We start from the raw sequence: 21,946 nt of genomic DNA, 5'->3' as shown, positions 1-21,946 counted from the left end.
TCCCTGTGTTGAGGATGCTGAGTAGTTGCCATATCATCCCAGCACCACTGGGATTTATTGAATTTATTTAATTGGCCTTTATCTCACAGTTACACTTTAACGCTTCTTTTGAAGGAGATTCAAAAAGGATACAGTTACTCCTTTTCTATTTCACTTTGAGAATTCGGTTACTCATTTTGTTATCTTCCCTTCTTTTCCCGGTAGAATATTCTGCATAGCCACAGCTGAGCATTTGAGACTTATGTAGCGAGAGATTTAAGTCCATGGAGCTGCTAACTAGCAAAGCAAAGGCCTATGGCAAAGCAAACTGCATTTTAAAGTGGAAGCTGTGTCTTAGTGGAGTGTGGATTCTACCACCAGCTATGGAAGCCAGTGGTAGATGTTATAAGTATCTGGGCATTGGAGAACAGACCTGGAGGGTTGCAAGCCCATTTTGCCAAGCCCTCTTGTGCCTCCATCACCCGCAGCTTCCATGTGGCTCTTGGTGTCCCCTGTTGAAGTTGAAATGCCTGTTATTTGGTACCCCCACCCTGAAATGGGACTTTTGATGTGTGTGAAAACTGTGTCACTTCCTTTACATGAGGTGGGAAGATCATCCTAATTAACAAGCTCATTGCTTGCTGTGTCTTCTCTGGGCTAACACATCTCACAGAACACACACGCACAACTCAGCTGTTTTTGCACAACACTCATATAGACAGCTGGACTAATTTTGGGAAGGTCCAATATCAGATTAGTGGAGTTAAGTCTAGGTTGCTTTTAGCTTTCACATAGTACAAGAAATTGTGAAGGACGTTAGCTGGAGGATAAGGTGACATTTGTGGATGAAAGCACCATGTGGTGCTTACCTAAATAACATGATCATCGTTCAAATCAAGGTGTTTTTTACTTGCTCAGTGGAGCAGTTGTCAGCACAGTGGTATATGCACTGCTAAGAAGCTAACATGTCTGTGCAGCTGATGCCAGCTCTCCAGCAGAAAACAATATGGAAATGCCCAACACCTTTCAGTATCCTCTGAGAGCCAAGTGAGTGAGAGATTAGTAAACAGGAGTGAGAAAAACTGGGATTGAAAAGAGGCTGAGATGCAAGAACTTGCTTAAAACAAGAAAGCTCACTGCTAACCTTCAGGGTTTCCAGGGATAATCGCCTGGAGCAGTTCCCCTACTTTTTTTGGCTGAAAAACAGGCTTGGCAAACTTAACTCATTTGTTGTCTTTATTTTACTTAATTGGTTTGGGGCTTTTTTTTTTTTTTTCTTTTTCTTTTTTTTTTCTTTTCTATTTTTTTTTTTTTTGGGGGGGCGGGTTATGAAAATCAGTCAGTCCAGTCTTCAGGAGAAGTGATTTCCAAATAACTTCTAGGAGATTAAATGTGTTCTTTGCTGCTTATCTCTGCACTCAGTTCTCAGTATTGCCCCAAGGGATTTCGCCATCAGTCCCCGCAGTCCCTGCGCAATCCTTGCTGAGATCTGGCCTGTCCAAAGGGTGATTCAAAACTCTTGGCCAGGCATGGGCTGATCTTCCTCAGGGGAAGCTGCTCGTTCTTCCTCTGTGAATTTTTCCCAACCCTTTTTTTATTCTTTTTTTTTTTTTTCTCCTCCATTTGACTGTATTTTCCTCATTTCTGGCATGAAGCAACTGGGGTTTTGTGGTTGCATTTCCCACAGCAACTTTCACCTACAGAGCTGGCAGGGTTGGTTTAAAAAAATAATAATAATAAATCCCAAACAGCACAACTTGAAAAGTCTCTGCAGAATCAGACTGAAAACAAAGAAGTAAGTCTGTTTCCCATGCACATGTTTGCTGCGAAGGGCAGATAACCTTCCAGGGCTGCATCTTATAATAATAAGCAGAGCTGTATTGCTGTTTGTATTCCATGGCTTCCCCAAGTGCAGTGTGAGCTTCTGAACTGTGAGCAGGGATTGCAGCTGGGTGATCACTATTTAAATACTTGTGGTTGCCATTTGCAAGGAATTAGCATCACTATACAAGCTGCAACACCTCGGTGATATTTATGGAGAGCAATTGAATTCTAAAGATCATAATGGCCTGCTGTCCTGTTCAGTGCTTCCAGAAACAGGCACTGGATGGTGCCTTGGTTTTAATGAGTGCACAAGGCAAAATTAAGAGGCCTGCATAACTAAAAGTGTTCTGTATGTGCTGAAATGCATATCTGCAAAGCAGCTGAAGGATGGCAAGGTGTAATCAACATGTAATTCTGTTGTGGTAATACAGGCCCATGATGAGTTGGAAAAGTGTTTGGATAGACAAGGTGTGGGGCTGATGAATATAAAAATGCTCGAAAAGACAAGGTTGAGGTACAAGCCACTAACATTAGTTCCTGTCTTTATTTTGCTCAAGTGGGCAATGCTAGTCAGATCCTCAGCTGCTGAAAATCTGTGTGAGCCCACTGCTTTCTTGGGATCCAGCTGAATTGGTTTGCTCAGATCAAGCTCATCCTCTTGAATCTCATTTCTCCTTGCATTTTGTCAGCTGTTGGTTTATCTAAACCAACACATACTGGAATCCAAAGCTTTCCAGAAATGCCAGCAATGGCACAAGTTGGTTGCTCACCATTTGTAACAAGTTCTTCATGCAGCTGAAGCCCTAACCTGGGGTAAATGATTACTGCTCTAATTGTGGCAGTAGGCAGCATGATTCCCAGCTGTTAAAAATGGCCGAATACCACCAGAGTGCCCCACTGATTTGCAGTAGCTAAGGATGACGTGCTGATGAGTTTGAGTTCAGAAGGGGTAGACTGTCTTACTAACCATGGTTTTGTCTGTTCTGTTTTTCTCCTGTCTTGCAGCACCTTCTCCAGTCAGTAGTGTGAAAAAAGGGAAGATAACTAAAAATAGCATCTCCCTTTCCTGGCAGGAGCCAGATCGACCCAACGGCATCATCCTGGAATACGAAATCAAATATTTTGAAAAGGTGTGACGGACTGATTGCCGAGCATCCCAAGTACCTTCTCTTTCCTGTCCTCTTCTTCTGGTTATAATTATCTGAGTCATGGAAAGGAATGGAGCAGTTTTATGCGTAAATCAATGTCACATTGATTTTGCAGTAAATGATTAGGAAGATTTGAAATGAGGGTGTTGTTTTCCATTAGTGTGCCGCTTCTCTTGAACAAATACATTAAATCTGTGTCAGATTCCTCCTCAGCCTTATCACATTAGGGTAGAACCTGTTCAGTTGTTAAAAATAGAAGGGTTTGGGGATGAGGTTTATGTATCCTCTCAGAAACATCAGGCTATCCCTTGCACTTGGTATTACAGTTCCTCACTTGGTTTTGTGTCCAGGGTATTAGGAAGTGAGGGAGGGTTAAAGTGAGACTTTGTCTGTTCTGTTGTGAAGAAGGGCATCATGGCTTCTAAAAGCTTGCCTTTTTTTTTTTTTTTTTTTTTTTTTTGCCAACTCTAGATTTCTGTGTAACGAGAAACAGTTTTCCTACAAAGGTTGACCATCTCTGCCCCTGTTTCAAATGGTGACATCTTTTCTTATTGAAAAATTAGTGACGTTTAAAAGGAAATGCCAATAAATGAAGGCTCCACGGTGATGTGATAGCAGTCTTTAAGTATCTAAAGGGGAGCTATAGGAAAGAAGGGGACAGACTCTTTAGCAGGGTCTGTGGTGACAGAATAAGGGAAAATGTTTTCAAGCTTGAAAGAGGTAGATTTAAGTTAGATATAAGTAAAAAATCTTCTACAGTCAGGGTGGTGAGGCACCAGAACAGGTGGAGGTGACCTTCATTTTTCCAACTGAGAAGGAGGAGTGAAACCAGATTCCAGAGCAAGAGTTAGAGGAAGTGTGAAAGGTCTGTGTGCAGAGTGGCTGACATGTTTATTAGGATGTGTGGGAATGACACAGAGCTGTACAGACTGGGCTTTATGAAACATTTCTTTACCATGAGGGTGATCAAACACTGGAACAAGCTTCCTGCTGAAGTGGCTGGTGCTCTCCATGCCTGTCAGTGTTCAGGAGGCATTTGGATAATGCATTCAATAACACGCTTGATTTTTTTGTTAGCTCTGAAGTGGTCAGGAAGCTGGATTCCCTGATCTTTGATGGTTCCTTCCAGCTGAATTATTCTATATGCTATTTTGAAAAAATCAGTTGAATGTAGTTTCTTGGGGTACTGGCAGAACTGCTATAGCAAAACGGAGAGATTCCAACAAAGCACAAAGTAAGGATATGGTTTTTCTGGAATTGGTGAATTTCAGACTTTTTTATTGACTTTGAATGAATGTTGTGGTGTACTGTCTCCTTACCTTGGAGTAGCCCAGGAAGATTAGACTCTAAACTTTAATGATGAGCAAATAAGTAAGGCCAGAAAAGTCCATTTATATGTTTGTTTTGTCTAGTTTCTTTTCAAACAAATGATAGGGTTTTAGAATCTTGTATTTGTGATTCAAAATTTATTCACAGGTAGCTTCAGTAAATAGTTCTTAAAGTGCAAGTCATTCATGGGGAGATTGTTACAGCCCGTCTGAGTCTATACTGTCTTGATTTATTTGTTTCAGGCTGATAGCAAAGCTTAGTGTCTTCTGTAGGAAAACTCAAGTGTTTAAATGTTTGCAGAGCCATCAGTGTATTAAAAATCTAATTGGTCTGACATACAAGCAAATATGTGAACTAATATTCACTTAGTGCTTTTTAACTATTCATTCAGTTATATTTGGGATGTCATCCTTAATCCTTCTTGTTTGTTGTTACTGTCATTTATATTCTCTTGGGTTTGAGCCCTTTATAACAGTGAATTCACAGTGTTCATTTCCAGTGGATGAGAATGATCAATATAGAATGCTTCAGAAAACGGAGAATCATCAGATCACATTCCTTTAAGAGAATTCATTCCTTAACAAGAAAAAAAAAAGGGGGGCAGGTAGACATAAATACTTCCAATACAGCCCTGCTTAGCTATAGGCTTCAGTGAGAAAATATGTGATCCTACATTTGGAGATTCCCAGGGCCTCAGACAGATGTGTTACTATCTGTGGAAAGTTGCCCATTAAGTGAGAAAGAAAAAAGAACAATCAGTTCAGATCCTAATAGAGATGCAAAAATCTTGGTGGGAAATTGCCCCAGACTCCTGTTTACTTCATAATAATTTAGATTTGAGAGGGTATGGTGAATAAAAAGCAGTTTCCCAATTCGTAGTCCTTAATTTATGAGCTCTTGTCAAGATTATGTGTTACAGTAAATAGTTCTAAGAGTAATTACCAAGCATTTGAGTGAAATTTTAATCAAAGAACTGAAACTCTTTCACATTAGAAACTGATTTAAATTAAGATTTATTTCAGCAAATTTTCTTCACGTTCATTTCTTCAGAAGAACACTGCAAAATTAGTTGTCTTCCTGTAGTTTTAGTTGGCTGTTCCTGGCCAAGATCTAATTCGTGGGTCTAGAAATGCCAGCATAAAGTTGTACAATGTATAATATATTATTCTCTTTTAGGCCTAATTGCATTACCGAGAAGTAGCATTTGATATAAATCAAAATCCCTCTTTAAGGCAAAGGAGCTGTTTTCTACTTTTCAGTGCCTTGGGACTGATTTTTGTTTGTAGTCTGAACCTTTTAGTTGCCCCAGGCATCTCTGTGCCAACTGTACTGCCTTTTAAGATGTGCACATCCAGAGATACAGAAGGCTGCCCCCTCTGCAGTGCCAGTTCTGGTCCTGCGTGTCATTATTTATGGGTGGAAAGTACTTCGTGTACTTCCTAGAGTCACTGGCTATAAAAGCTGCAAGGCAAGGGAAAATCAGATCTCTCCTTTTGTACTGTAGGAAGTGCCTTCAGGGGGTTTTTTCAAGGGGAAGAGATCCTTAAAAGTGCATATTTCATTAATTCTCTGTAACACTGTTGTTGGAGATGTTAAGTCTGTTCCATGAGAGCCAGTATTTGTGTGTTTGAACTCGTGTTTTTTGTTGGTGTTGGGAAAAGGACCAGGAGACAAGCTACACCATCATCAAATCCAAAGAGACCACGATTACAGCAGATGGCTTGAAACCAGGCTCAGCATACGTCTTCCAGATCCGAGCCCGGACGGCTGCTGGCTACGGTGGCTTCAGTCGAAGATTTGAGTTTGAAACCAGCCCAGTGTGTAAGTCCTTTTAATTACTGTCAGTTCATGACCCTGAAATGGCTACCAGCAAGGAGTCAATTGATATCTTTATAGAGAGTTCTGCTAGTCTTGTGCTCTTCTCCTTTCTGGTCTCATCCTCTGCCATATTATGCATCAGGCACACCATGACTGTACACTGGGTGGGTTAACACACCTGTCCTTACTGCCTTGTTTCACATGTTGGGGCAGGAGTTGAGGCTCCAGGAGATTGTTATGCTCCAGAAATGCCTTAGAAAAGTTTAGAACTGGCTTAGAAAAGCCCTGTATTTGGGAGAGATGTTAGTGTTGAATGGTTGGTTTGCCAGTGTGTAAGTGAAGGTGAGAATACTCTCAGCCACACTCTTGTACTCCTCATAGGAAGAGAGGAACATGCAGCACCTGTGCAAGGGGGAAAAGGCCTGGCAGGAGATGAAGGGCTGAAACCTTCTCCATGCCCTTCGTGGCCATCTGCAGAGGACAGTGAGCTCTCTATTAAGTATCTGTTGATTACATCTGAGGGATAATGTTCTTCTCCTGAAGTGGAGCATCTCTGTGAGGGGAAGAATTTAGCCAGCATTCACATCTTCTGGTGCAAGTTACTGTCAAGTTGAAAGATGGCTTCTGATGGTTGCCAATGTCACAGCCTTGAGGCAAGGGATTTGACTTGTGATCAGAAGTGATAAAAATGTGCATTGCAGGCATAGAACTTTGCTCAGCCTGTTAAAAATTTGTGGAGCTTGAATTTATTTGTTTTTTCTTTCAGTGTATCTGATCACTTGGGTCTGTGTTCTGGAGCAGATCTGGGGCTGAGAGCACAAGGGTCCAGCTGCTGAGGGTTGTGTGCAGATGCCCAGCCATTCTTTCACATGAGTTCAGGCATGGCTGAACTCTTTTTGTCCTGACTGCCAGATTTTTGCTGAGGTGTCAAAGATGCACTTCCAAAATATGTAGTTTTTATGCCTATTCTGGTTTGTACAACTATCATTTAATAATCTTTTACACTAATTGTGTAGAAGAGGAAAAATTACAGTGCAAATACTCAATTTATTCCTGTGGAAAAGAGCCAATTGGCTCTGTGTTTTCTGTAGACATTAAAATTCATCAATACTTCAATTTCTGGTATTCCAGTTCATTTAAAATTCATCATCAGTTCTTTGAGAAAAAGAGAGCAAGTTGTCATTTCAGTGCATGCCACCTTTGAAGCCATAATAGATGTTTAAAGGAATCACTATATGTGTACAGATACAGCTGTGGAGCCAGTGCTTGAACTACCATAGTGCAAATAGCATCATGGTGCAAGTTGTAATGCAATAAAAATGGACTATTTGATGTATTTCTTATTGTGTTAAGCATTAATCGTATCCTGTAAGTAGCAACAAAATCATGTTAGACTGAAGATTAATTCCATGTTTATACTAGGAAAGTTTGCTAGCAGTTGGAAAGTTCCTAGTTTAGAGTAATTCGACAAATAGTATTTCAGAATATTAGTGAAATCATTTATTAAATGCATGTACATTTGATCCATTGCCATAATCGCCTGCAATTCTAGTCCTAAAATAGTGATAATTCATCAAAGCTTACTGTGAAATGTAGAGTAAGCCTCAGTATCTTGCACAAATGAAGCTCCATTTGACATTTTAGACCTCTCAAAAAGGGTGATTTTTTTCATTTCCCAAAGCCCTATACAAAGTCAGCCTTAGTGCCAGAAGAGTGAGCAGACACTTCACTGCTTTCCCGTGTTCCATTATCCCAGAGAAACAGACACTTAGAAAGCAAATGCAGTCTGAAGTCCTAGTGTGATGTTAGAGTTCAGAACTGAACATTTTGGAGAACCCAAGCAATTAATTTTGATTCCAGCACAAACAAAAGCCTTCCAGTGACTGTTGGGGGAATGAAGCATCTACTCACCTTCCAAAACAGTTTGGACCAAACGACACATTTTGTTTCCAGTTCACAGCATTTCTGTAAATTTGTTTATATACATTTGGAGGAAGTATCACAACAATTGCTAACAGCTGCATGATCTAAGCATTGAGAAGTGGACGGGGTGAAAAAATCTATAACTTCTTTTGGACCTGTCTCTTTTTTCAAACTTTGGCTTTGTTTTACATACTCTTGCCTGAATGTGCAGTTCTGTGTTGAAGCCAGATCTGCAATTTTCAATGGAAGCTTGTGTTTAGGTGGAAGCTGTAGCTGGGTGTGCCCAATTGCTGCTTCCCCCCTTTCTGAATGCCACAGAGCTCACTCCTGACCTGGCCACAGACTAACACCGCTCAAAGCTATTTTTCTGCTGTATTGGTGAATTAGTCCAGCTGATCACTCAGGAGGGAGCAGGATCATGTCACAGATGCAAGGTAATGAAGTCCCCTCCTTCACATGGCAACAAGGTCCCAGACTGGTTTACAAATTCATGCTCCCCTTCTCCCATGTATCACAGCAGAGTGTATCTTACTTTGCCTTCCCTCAAGCTGTGCAAAAAACCTCCAGAGTAATAGCTTAATGTTCTCCTTTAAATGTTTTTCTTTTTAATTATTTTGTCAAGAAAGCAATAAAGCATCATCTTAAGGAGCTTCTATAAATTCGTGAGGCTAATAAAATCTCTGGATGATGGCACAGGTTTGGAGCTGTTAACATTAAATTTTAATGTATTGGGCCAGTCGTTCTGAAATCATTTACTGTTCCTGAGCCCACATCACTTGCAGTCAAGCACCGTATAAAGAGATACTTGAAATCCGTTGCATGCTCAGTGCCTCACCTTTTCTTCTTTCTTTTCGTTTAACAATTAATATAGGGCTATATTCAGCTATTTTATAGCCTCCATAAAATTAATCCTGTGTTAAGGACCCCCTTTATTTCAGTCATTCAGTTAAAGGTCTTCTGCAGCTCAGAAATCAATTTCTGCTTCTCCCTGGAGTGGCTGGAGTTGCATCTGGGACTACCGCCAGGGCAGGCACTCCCCAGCCTGGTCAGCAGCTATAGTGAGGTTTTACCCCTACAACAGCCAAATGTGAGCCAGGGAAGAGGCCAGATCTGTACCCTAGAGCAGGGATGTGCAGCTGAGTAGCCAGTGGTGGAGAGAGGAAGGTGAGAAGGCTTAGGTTTCTGCTTGGGAAACTGTGCAAAGCTTCAGGGAGAGGTGGGGCTCTTCCCCTGTGGTATTAAGCAGATAAGCACAGTACAGGTGTTGTTAGCATTTCCATTTGTCAGGCTTCAAGAATCTACTCACTTGCTTAACATAGTTAACATATGGCAAAACCCGGTTCTTGAACATGGATTTCCTGACCTTTCTGCTTGTGTCTCTACCATGGGACTCATCTCCTGCATTTTGTCAGGAGGGATTTTTACAAGGCATGGGCTGGCACAGTTACACTTCCCTTAGCAGATAAAACGACCAAGCAGTGTTTGTGGCTTAGCAGATTCCTATTTTACAGCAAGCACATTCTGGCCATGTGATATAGATGCTTCAAGGAATTAGGATTTAATTGTTTATAGCTTCTTGAAGCACAGATAATGCTAATTGTCTCAGATCTTGTTCACATCACCTATTTAGAAACTGCAGCAATATCATTCCATGAATGTTTTCTCTGCCTATTTTGATTTTCTCTTTTATCTATGTGATTTCCAATGCAGCTGACCTGGGAAGGACGAACTCCAGCTTGCTCTCTCAAAAGCTGAGTTGTTTTAGCACTTAGTTTCTGAATTCAGTGATGAGATGCAATTTAGTTTGGGTTTTGGCTTGGTTTTGTATGTGTTTTGGTTCCTTTCCACCTATTTCCCTTCCAAAGTAGAAACAGACAGCAAAGAGGGAAAGCACAAACCATAAAAGAAGAAATGAACTGGTAAGACTGAAACCTCATTGACAGCCTCACAAGAAAGACGCATGCAAGTGCTGACTATAATTTTAACCTTAATCTCCATTTTCTGTTTTTCATCTCAGCAGTAGCTGCATCCAGTGACCAGAGCCAGATTCCTATAATTGTTGTGTCTGTAACAGTGGGAGTTATTCTGCTGGCTGTTGTTATTGGTTTCCTTCTCAGTGGAAGGTAAGAGAAGAAGCTGTGTATTTACACTTCTCCAACTTCTCTAATAACTTTTATCTGACCAGCTGATTAGCACAATTTAGGCAAGAGCAGCATGTGAACAGAGCTGTCAAGCAGTAGTGCTATAAAGCAGCATGAGGGTGGGCTGATTGATCTGTTTGGACAGACAGGAATCGCGAATGTGTGCTCACAGATGTAGTTCACTTCTCAATGATTTTCATCTCTGTGTAGACTGGCCCTGATTATTAGATTTGATTCTCACTGGAGTGTTTTCCTATTACTTTAAAAATAAGCAGAACTTGTTGTAATAGGTAAAATATTCTAAAGCCCATATGTTTGCACTCAGACCTTGCAGTAGGCTTTTCTCACAGAGGAAATGTGACTTCAGTAAACGCTTGTGAAGAAAAAGAGAAGAATTCTATCCAAATGGCTGAATGCCCTAAGTTTGGTCAGGTCTGGATTTCATTTTTCATGTGTAGGATGCTAATATTTTCCCCATGCACTAATAAGTTATGCAGAGAGATCCTCATGTGGAGGGAATTGCTCAGCTTTAAGCCATCAAACAATCCCATAGACTTCTCATGTGCTTAAACATAGGCAAGTGATAAAAGGCTGGACTATACAATCTTTGACAACTATAATGGGAGTTGATGGAACTTGTTGGTGAACAAGGAATTGTGGTATTGGGGGAAAATCTGGCTTATGTCAGGATCAGTTTGCACTGCGTCACTAAACTTATGTAGCAGCCAACACACAAGGCAATTTTTCATATACTACACATGTATTCTTCGCAGTCAGTGCAGTACCTGTCAAAACATAGTGCATTTATTTTAATGGCAGCAGTCAAACAGTGCAGCGTCATTCATGCATAGCAGTCTGAGGTGCCTTGCCAGCATAGTATCTATTGGTGATGCTGAATTTGTTTTCAGTGCAAAATAAACACTTCAGCTTTGAAAGTAGCTCACAGTCTTGCTTTCTTGAGCTTGGGTCTAGCAAGGTGACTACATGTTTCAGGACATTGTGTTAGTAATAGTTAAAAGATACTGGCAGAGGAGCTGCACCGATGCTGAACGTAACAGCTGAGGGTCTTGTTTCAAAGAGGAATTGGAAGTGTTTGTCAGTGATCACACCTCAGTGAAATCCAGCCAGGCTGAACAGCTTTGTCCCCAGTCATATAGCATCTGTAGAAAGGCACAGTTATTTCCTGTCCTGACAGGTAAAAGTGGTTGTCAGACTCCTCTCCAGTAAAGGTCAGAAACTGACAAACACTTCCAACTCAGCCATTCAGGTTCCTGTCACCTGCTTTGAGAGACTTGTTGGGCTTAAAAATATGAAAAATGCTCTGGTTTGCATGAGAAGCAAGCAGCAGCATAGTGGCTACAGAAAAGCTGTAGGCAAAACGACATGACTCCAAACTCTGTAAGCTGTTGTTCATATCCCTCTTTAAAGGCTGGAGGGTTTGGGTCAGATCCTTGTTCCAGTTAGACAGACAGGAGGGACATTTGTGTGACTGCAGAAAAGCTGTGGGTGTAGCCTTTGCAAGTGCAAAAGGAGCCTTTAGGCATGAATCTCAGGTAGAGGGACACATGTCCCTTTATAGCCGTATCCTGTGGCAGCTAGTGGCTACGGCTCTTCCCACAGGCATTAATAGGTAATAGGTAATAGTCTCGTGCAGGTTGGAAGGGACCTTAGAGATCATTGAGTCCAACCCCTGGGATTCGAGCCTCTGTGCTGCAGAGCAGCACTTCTACCACTTGCGCCACAGGGGGAATTCAAACACCCGGGCCCTGGTGTTCCAAGGCGGCATTCCTACTACTGCGCCACCAGGGCACACATTAGACATGGTAGGGACCCCTTTGTTGAGGACATGCATCCGTGCTTGGCCTTTTTGTTCTTACCCTGCTCAGATCTGAGCAAGAAGTTGCGCAACTGAGCCATTTGTCAGCATTTTTAGTTAGCTACGGCCTTCTGTCCTTTGCCCTGATGGGCTTTCCAGGATGTGTTTCCTTATCGCTCTTTATCCCTCGACATATTTGTAAAGCCCTTGACTGCTATGGCTGGAGTTTTATCCCCTCCTGCTCTGCTGCCTTAATCTTCCTGCATGAAACTCAGCTGTAGGCTTCTGGGAGCTTCTCCATGGTACCACGCTGAGTCTAGAAGGGGCAAGTGCAGGGATTGCAGGTGTTTGCTGGTTTACATTCATTCTCTCTGTTACCTGGATGGAGCACCAACCAAAGCAGGCTTGTGGTAGGCCAGCCTGGGAACGAGCCTGATGAAGAAATGATTAAGGAAGATTAAACTCAATTTGGAACAGCTGCCATCCCACTTTGACACAGGCCTTGGCCTGAGACTGCCGTTGCAGACCTACAGGTACTACATCTCCATGCCTTGTACTATCTCCAGGGAACAAAAGAATAACTAGGTTCATTTTCAGATTTTTAATCCTTCTGTTGGACTGGTAAGAAACCGGTCTCTCTGCTTGAGATGGTAGAGGAGCCTCCAGTGCCAAAGTTTGGTCTGTCATTAGAAAATTAGTTTCAACACTGCAGGAGTTCTTGGCCACTTTGAGTTCCTTTGTATTTTAAAGCCTGTCTACTGTGCTGAGTAACTCTTCAAAACAGAAAAATAAACCCCAGAAACCCAGACAGCTGGCAGCCGATTTGAAATTAAAGTGAAACAAAAAATTTGCTCCTGTATGAAAGAAGAAGAAATGCCAATGAAATGTGTCAGTCATGCAGCTTTGCCTTGGATACAGTTTTAAGACAATTCGTGGAGTGACTCCCATGCTGTGACATTGCAGGGATGATAAATGCATTCCAAGTCATAGGATAATCCCTTTCTGAAGCTGTTAACCTGTTTCTGTTTCTGGAAGACTTTCCTCTATCTTTAGAGAGGTTATGTGTTCCAGCGCTTAGTACTAGGGAGTTAAATTTCTTTTCTATTTCCTTCTTATAATTACTTTTAGAAAAACAGACATTTTGAACTCCAGGATTTGCTCCAGCTCAAATCACGCTGCTTTCCATGTCAAGCAAGCTGTGAAGAGTCCAAGCACTTTCTCTTCTCTGCATAATGTGGGAGGGCAGGTACCGTCCAACAGCAAAGCTACAAGAGAAACCTCTCAGTTTGCTGCAGTGAGGACATAGGCCAGCCACTACTGCAAATGAGCACCTCATCTCTGGCTCCATGCTGTTCCTGGGCACCATGGGAGTTCTTAGGCACCTCAGAATTAGGATATTGCTCTCTAAGATGTTTTATGGTATATCTCTTTGTTCTAGCCCTCCCACATGCTGGGCAAAAGCAAGCATCTCAGGAGGCAGGGCACTGAGAGCACTTTGGGGAACTGGCAGTAGAGTGTAGGGACTTGAGAGCAACCTTCCTCATGCTCGCAATTCAGAAAGTAATTTCCTAGCAGTAGGCCTCGGGAATTTGCTGGCTCCACAGGCTTTTTATTTTCTGCAGAGGCCCTGGAGGCAGAAGTTTCCACACCTCTTCCCTTTTTGCTTTCAAATATCTCTACAGCTTCTCACTTCTTTTGAACAAATGTAAATAACAGCTTGGCATTTCCCGTTGGCTGCTGGCCCTAAACCAAAGGTCAACTGAACGTTAGTCACAGTGGCATTTCCACAAGCCAGCGTCCATCTGTGGAAATGAGCTTTGTTTCTGAAGCTGGAGGTTCCTGGGAATTTGAAACTGAATGCGCTTTGCCCTACACAATTAAGCTGCATTTCCGAGCTGATGTACTTGCAGATGCTCAAGAAAACGCTTCCTGTAAATAATGCGTCCTCTGACCAAGGTCATAAATACCGCTAAGCAAAATAGCTGGGAACCGTTGAAGTCTCCTGCTCTGTGCATCAAGGGCATATTAATTATATAACAATCAGGGCTACAAATCAAAGAGATTCACTAAATCAGACTGTGCTCATCTAGGCAAAAAAAAGAAAAGTGGATTGAAAATCTATTATTAAACCAGAAACAAGTGTTAAATTAAAGAACATAGAGTGACTATCTTTGTTTTCTTAGGAATGTGTTATTCCCAACAGCAGAATACATTTTACAGATACAGGATAGCTAAATTTTGCTTTTTTAGCAATGCTTTAATCCATTACGACTTGCATTGTTGTATCTAATTGAAGTATATAGTAATCTAAAATTGTTAGACTTTTGCTTCAGACAACACCCGTAGCTAAGATGCGTGCTACATATTGCAAGGGGAATAAGGTGCTGCATCTGCTGTTGTGCAGCCCTCAAATGCTACAAATCCAGACAGGAGGTGAGGCACAGCCCAGACAAAGCAGGTTTCCATCAGACTGGGAGGGAGACCCACAGCTCCAGAGCAGTTTTCCCTGCGTTGTCCCTCGGGCGCTGTTTACAAAACTGAAGGGATATTGGGGTCAGTCTTCAGAGACTGCAGCTCCCTATGGTCCTCCAGGCAATAGAGCTTTGCAGCAGTAAACAAAGGAATGAGCTTTTACAGAGTAAAATGGGAATGCTATTAGGTCAGTGCTAAGCATGTTTGTGAAAGCTGCTCAAAATAACCAAGAATTGTACTGTGCATCTGCATTTATAGCCAGCTACCCATTGTGGTTGACTTTTCAATCGAAAGTGATCTCCCAAAGAACTGGATAGAGGTTTTTATAGAACTTAAGAGAAATAAATTTGAAGCAGCAAAAATTGCCCATCTCCCTGTGCTGTGCGTACATAGAAAGACACTTCTGGCAAGAAACTAGCTTTGGAAAGACAAAGCAAAGACAAATCTTCCCACCTGGGTATTGGCAATTAGAAGCTTCTGCACCAGAGTATCCATCCTTGACCTTAGCTGATTTAGACTTTTAAATATCAGCCCCTGTGGTGGCAGAGGGCTAGTTTCTGGACACAAATATGTGCATCTTGTTAAAAAGTGACTTTCATAGAGTACGGAGGTTGAGAGGACTGTGGTGTATGTCGCAGGTCCCAAGCCAGCGTGTGCAGCCTTCTGTGATGTGGAAGGTCAAAATGAATTTTTCCACAGCCCCCTCCTGACTCGCCACGTCTTTTTCCAAGATGTGTCAGGGCTTAAAATAGTTCACTTCTTCAATATTTCCATAGGAAACAGGAGACAGGTTGTACATAACATTTTTCATAGAGAGAATTTTTCCGGCGTGAGTCACAGTTTTTGTTAGTTGTGACTTTAAAGAGGATTTTATCTCTACATTCCTGCCTATTCTTCCTTCTTCCTACAGGACATTGTCTCCCATGATTTGTAGTCATTTAATTGATAGTACCTGTTGCCAAATATCCCCTGTAATCCATCTGGAAACAGGAAGGATTTTGCTGCAGAAACTATTGCTCTTGCCAATTCAAGATTCCCATCCACCAAGAGGAGGCAGGGTGTAGTGCCACCTGCTTTTGGGTCAGCATTTTTACTATCCCCATCACATTAAGAGTTTCTTTGCTCTTTTTTCTCACCTTTTGCAGGAGAGGAGTGTTAGCAGCATTGTTACTCAGAATCCCTCTCCAAAAAAGAAGCACTCGGGTCCTTTCCTTTCTCCACAGGCTGATGCCATCCCAGAGCTGGAGTGGAAATCTGCTGCCCATAGTCCTTACATCTAATGTCTTGCCTCTGGGCTACCTTGATCTGTTTGGCCACTTTGCTTGCTCCAATACCTTATTTCTTTTTCCTTCTGAACACCTGTGGGGTTAGTACTTCTGTACAAACACACAGCAAGCCAGTCTAAGTTGCTGCAGTTTAGAGAAGGACTTAGGGACCCAAGCTAATCTGCTTTCAGATGACCTTGGCTTGGTCAGTAATTAAGCTCCAAGAATGTATGAATTATTCCAGTAATAGCTGAGGGAATGACAGAAGTACCAACACAAACAGAAAACTGATTGGCATGAGCTCTGTCTGATCAGAGAAATGTGGGAGAGTACAGCAAAAGCTCCTTATCCAGATGATGCTTTTGATGGCATTGTGGAAGTCCTTTGTCCATTTGGGCAAGAGAGCTGGGGTGCCTTTCAAGCTGAAAATGCAATTTGACTCAAGTGGTGGCAGCTCCAAGTTGCTGCCAAATGCTGATGAAAGCCCTGTATGTGCATGTTTTGAAGTTTTACAGTGTCTCTCTTGGCTGTGGAGTGGGTAGAGGATGAAGAAGATCAGGCTGTTGTCCTGCTGCTTCACTGGATATGTGAACACTCCATTCTCCTTTGGACACTAGATGTAGGAAGTGTGATCTCTCCTGGATGCACATCATGTTGCAGCACTTGGCCTTTTATCTGCTGAAAAGGTTGTGTGTGCACTTTCTGTGGCCTCTGAGTGTAATGCAAGGGATGTTTCCAAGTGTGCTTCCTTTCCCTGGAAGTGTCGCTCTCTTTTCCCATAGCAATTGTGCATATATTGCCTGCTTGGGCTTTTGCATTCTCAGTTATTGTCATTAAGAGACATGCTTTAGTATATAAACTATAAATAGCTCAGTAGGATGAGGAGGTGACTCCTTAAATGTTATATAGATCTGGGCTAAGTATAAGTATATTCTCTGCAGTTGGCAGTGAGCATTGATGTTTCTCTGGTGACTGAAGCAAGCACGTTGATTGTGGAGATGCTTGGTGCAGAGCTGGCATTCTGACCTGGAGATGCAGGGAATAATCATGAGCATTGCTCAAGGCTGCAGGAAGGATTAGAAAAATCTTCCCAGAAATCCTCAAATATTGTGGTTTCTAATCACAAACCTCTAAAGAACATCCCATTAGAGCAACTTATTAAAAGCAGCAGATGAGGCTTTCATTTATCATGACTCCAAGTCTTCAACTTATAACTTTTTAAGCCTCAGCTCTGTACGGCAGTCTCACTGAGATGCATCTAGAAATTTAGTTTAATTCCAAATGCTGTCTGGGTGATCTGAAGACCTGTGGTAAATTAATTACATTGATTGAAGGCACAGTTGTTGGGGCCTATCTTATATATTTCATTAGCAAAACATATAGCTCAGGATTTGAAACAGTGCCAGGGGTGTTCAGTACTCCTAGCACAAGTTTATTAAAAGTTCATGCTCTGGGCGCTTGGGCTTGCAAACCACATGAGCATGAGTGGGGTCACCTTTGCTGGAGCTGGAGAACTGTTAGTTTTGCCTGTCCAAGATCACTGAAAATGGTAGTTGGGTCGAGCCAAGAAGCTGGGCCATGCTGGCAGACCCAGCTCTCCCAGCGGTGATCTAAGAGCTGTGTTGCAGGCCTGGGTTTCCCAGCCTGGTCTCTGACCATCTGCAGCCATTCCCCAGTAAGCAAGGCTCCAAGCATTCAAAGCCAGCCTGACACCTGTAAACGCTGCTGCTTTCTTTCACAGAAAAGGAGTTTTAACTCTGCAGGTGTTCTCTCAATAATGTTCCTTGTTTTGCAGAAACATCATCTGTTAACCTTCAGCAAATCTGAGGGACCCCAGCCATCTGCTGGAGCTGAGGAATAGCCCCCACAAGCTCTCCTTGTGCTTTGCTGGTTGGTTCAGTAAGGCTGGAGGAGACAATGTGTATGTACAGGTAGTTTGAGGTCCTTGGGTCTGAACACTTCCCAATAAAGGTCTGCTTGCTGGTTAAAGATGTTAAAACCTTGAGGAAGCCCAGACGTGTTTCACTGCGTGGTGATCTCTTACCTTGTCACAGCATTTGATCTTGTCTGGAAAACATTTACTTTCAAATCTTCAGTTTCTAAACTAAAAAAATCCCCACATGGTGCGAGCAGACCAGGAAACGTTGCTCCTCCTGGGGTGCCCATCAGGGCACGGTGCGTGAGGGGTTTGCTGGAGTTTAATGTCCAATTCTGTTGCCCTCAGAATTTTCATATCTTTATCTTAGCCAAATCAAGATGTCCTTTTAACGTGAGCAGTAATGAATGCTTTGTGCTGTCAGGTTTAAGTACTCCATTGACTTACCTCTGCAAGTGCTCCTGGGACTGGAAAGTGAGTTTTGTTGTTCACTGAACCAATTTAGTTTGTTTCTAATAGCTTTAGATTTTCCCTCATGTTATACTTCAGAGTATTTTGACTCAAAGTGACACAGCCACAGCACTGTGTGACCAGAGTGCAGGAGTAAGGTTGTATCAAGGCACACCTCCCTTGCACTTGAGCATTTTTTCTGCCTCTGAAGAGTGCAAGATTTGAAGTATACTGGGTTCAGTGCTGGGAGCAGGTTTTATTTCAGAGCAGCTCGGTTTCTGATGAGGTGCTCGGGTAGTTTTCTTTGTTTCAGAAACTAGTGAGCTCTTTTAACTGTATGGAAGTCATTGCTTTCAGGTTAATTGAACTGTTGTTTCAAAAACCTTCACTTTTGTGCTGAGCAGCGTGGGAATGTCTGGTGACAGCAACTGTTAGAAAATGCCTGAGGGGAGAAAAGGACTCCATGCTAAAATGTATGCTAACTGGGAAGTAGTTATAGTTATCATAGCTGCAGTGATCTTTTAGAGACTTGTCTGCACTGGGATCTTGTGTGGTCGAACCCAGGAAACAGCAGAGTTGACACAAAACAAATTAAGCATTGGTTCCTTCTGGCCTTTTTGGGGCTTTTGAGTCTTGGACATCCAGGGTTAAATTGGATCAAGATATTTAGTGAAAGCTGAGCTTCTTCTATATTAATGACTCCACAACGTGGGGCATTATGAGAATACCAAATATTGTCAATTATAGTGCTTTTTTTTTTTAAAAAAAAAAAGATTTTCTGCTTATAAAATGCTGGCGAGTTGTTGTGCTGATGTGAAAGGAGCTTAGAGAGACATTCTTCACCAGTTCTAATTTAAGTAAGCACATAATCCAGTATATAATTCTGTAAATCATTGCATGCCTGAAGTTATTTTGCATCATAATTTAAGATGCTGCAGTTGCAGAATGTTAATTTTGTCTAAATAGGTTATTTTAATGTGTTTAGGCATTGTAGGGTATACTTTAAAACTCAGAATGGCACATTTTTTATTTTCCCAAGAACACGTGATGGTTATAGGAGAAATACTAAAAGATCACCATCTGACTTTAGCTGGGCTATCTGTCTACACTGCTGGGCTTGTGCCTGTGTGTGCTATTGAAGATCTTCCTGTTGTTTCTTCTGCCCTATGTTCCTTTTTTGACTTTAATAGTCTTACTAACTGAATATTGTCCACGGCACGTTCTCTGACAAGGCTGAAGGGCAGTTGTTGAAGTACAGGCTGACGCCAGGCAAATACATACTCTGATAAAGGTAATGGCTTGGCAGTCTCTGAAAGTGAGCCATGAGCATACGGTGCCTTTCAGCTCACCATGCTTTGACTTGATGTGGGTTGGATGCTCTCACACAACTCATAAGGCTTTGCTCCTGCAGATGCTTAACGCACGTGCAAAACACTAGGACTGAGTGAGCTCGTGCATAACGGTCTGCAAAAGCAGGCCTTGCAGTCATCTACTGCTTTGTATTTTAAAGGTGATAGTATGAGTACTGCACACATGCTTGTGGAAATAGTCACTTTGCCTGCTCCAAGGTTTAAGTTTAAGCACATGGGTGACCCCATTAACAGTAATGGTGGTTCTTAGGTATGGGAAGCACGTGGTTAATTGTTTTGCAGGACTAGGATCTACCTGATCTTTCCAAGGCATTTTTATCACAGGTAGCCCATGCCATGAAATCCTTGCAGCCCAGAGTGTTAAGAGCCAAATAATTAAAATAGAAGGGAAGAATGGCATATAAAAATGTTGCTAATGTGTTTGGGCATTGCCAGGGCAGTGGAATTATTCCTTATTCTGGGCCTTTTTGTTTGCTTTTCAGTTGCTGCGATCATGGCTGTGGGTGGGCTTCTTCTCTGCGTGCTGTTGCCTATCCGAGCCTAATATGGTCAGTGTTCCTTCCTGCGCTGGCTCCTATTTTGTGTCCCACCTCCATGTTTCTGTGCACAGTCTGCCTCTCCCTTCCTTTCTTGTATTGCCCTGGAAATCACTTTCTCATCTGCCCTCTGCATCCAGCTTGTCTATCTCAACAACTGGAAATAGCATGACCCAAGGCAGAGTGTTCCCCCCAGCAAGAGCAGGGTTCCCAGAGGAAAAATCTGATACATTATCCCATGATCGATCCAGACAACACACTGGAGATGTTATGTGTCATAACAGAGCTTAACATCGTGCGTGCTGGACAATTCATCAAATTCTGCTTTCTGTCACCAAAAGTGGGGCATTTGTCCCCTAAAAGGGGTGGAGGGCAGGTGGGTATATACAGGTTATGGCATTTAAAGGCATGTAATGTGCATGTCAGTGGAACGAGCTGTATGTCATTGGTCTGATGACATGGTGCAATTTGCAGCGATATGTCCTGGCAGCTTTGGGCATATCTCTGCGGGCGTTGGGAGCTTGGGTGTGTGTGCTGCATGCTGCCATGTTCTGCCACCACCTCTTGTCAGGCTGCCTCACCAGTTTCTGCTCTTTTATACTCTCCCCTCTTTTCCAACTCATCAAAGGAAGTGTGAGTTTAATTTCTCTTGGTTTGACTGGATGTGCATTGAGCTGCTCCCTGGAAGGAAAAGTGTTTTTGATCTCTGAATCAGCTGTAAGCTCAGCCTGCTAGGAGTCTTGCAAAATCTCCCCTGTTGAATACCTCCTTGAGATCATCGAAGTGCCAAGATGCCCTACTCCCTTGTTAAGCTCTGAAGGTTTTGCAGTAAAGCTGAGTGAGACATGTGAAGTTGTTCTACTGTGTTTCCTGGGGGATGCTGAGGCTCTGCATGATGTCAGCAGGCTTATGGTCTCTGGTAGTGAAACATAGCTGTCACCAAATTGGACCATTTCTGCGTCCTTTAGTGCAATATTTTGGGGTATCTTTAAATTGGTTTTCATGACTACTGAGTGCTTAGGAGCAGCAATAGCAAGCTCAACTGCTCAGCTTGAAGGGTGTGACTGCAAAATGCTGTTCTGATGTGTTTTTCAGCTATAAACCTCCTGGTATTTCTATTTTCTGTCATGCCTGTGACACCAATGCACAAGCGGTCCCTTTTTGGGATTTGTGCTTCAGATTTCCTCAGCTAGGACCACCGGAAGAGAGGGGCTGCAATGGAAGTATTGGAAATGTCTCCTCGGAGGAACAGAACACGAACAGAACAGGAATGAACTGAACAGTTTTGAATAGAGAGATGTGCAGGGAACAGTTGGCTGACCTGGAAAATACTCTCCACAAGTTTCTTCCTAAGCTGCGGAGAATAATGTGGCGACAAGCTGCTGTTCTGGGAGGGGAAACGGGAGAAGTGACTTCAAGGCACGGATGTCATCAACTGTGCTATAGGAAGGCATGACAACCTTTCTAAAGAGATTTATGGAGATCACTTCCTGCAAGAGGAGGAAGCAGTATCTTGTTTAATTGTTTATGTGCTGATTTAGGAAAGCAAAGAGTCATTCAGTCCAAAGGCAGGGAAAGACTAAAGACAAAAAATACCACTACTGGGACTGCAGAACTTCCTTTGTAAGGTGTCCAAGTTAGTTGGAGGTCAGCTGCAGGACTGCACAGTGGAGGGGGGAGAGAAATTGAGAAGCAGCCCTTAGGAAGGGAACGTGCCCTGGTTCCCCTTGGGCCAGTCATCTGCAATGTCTTTGACCTGAACTGAAGGTCGTAGCTCACCATCTCACAGTCTTTTACTGCTCTTTCAATCTCATTCTCTAAATTATAGGTCTTTGAGAGTAGGTAGAGGAGGAGCTGAATGAGTCACATTCCCAGCTACGTGTCTTGCTGCAGATTACTCGTGGTGAAAGCTTGGTCCAGTGTAATGGAAGTAACTCATTACAGATACCTCATGAAAAAAAGCAGGAGGAAAGTGGATAGAAAAATAGGAGACAACTTT

General features: G+C 42.5%; 1 protein-coding gene across 1 annotated transcript in view; it reads left to right on the top strand.

Moving 5' to 3' along the window:
- The window catches only part of EPHA5 (EPH receptor A5), a 196,769-nt gene that overhangs the window by 137,144 nt on the left and 37,679 nt on the right, over window positions 1–21,946 (top strand). Inside the window, exons 6-9 of the mRNA XM_015861732.3 lie at window positions 2,809–2,933; window positions 5,942–6,101; window positions 10,039–10,144; window positions 19,894–19,959. Coding sequence (XP_015717218.2) covers window positions 2,809–2,933; window positions 5,942–6,101; window positions 10,039–10,144; window positions 19,894–19,959 — 457 coding nt within the window. The remainder of the gene's footprint in view (window positions 1–2,808; window positions 2,934–5,941; window positions 6,102–10,038; window positions 10,145–19,893; window positions 19,960–21,946) is intronic.

Source organism: Coturnix japonica, chromosome 4, assembly GCF_054131305.1.
Source record: "Coturnix japonica strain WE chromosome 4, WE-NBRP24, whole genome shotgun sequence".
Lineage (NCBI taxonomy): Eukaryota > Metazoa > Chordata > Aves > Galliformes > Phasianidae > Coturnix > Coturnix japonica.
The sequence above is the reverse complement of the archived record's forward strand: the minus strand, read 5'-3'. Positions and strand labels throughout refer to the sequence as shown.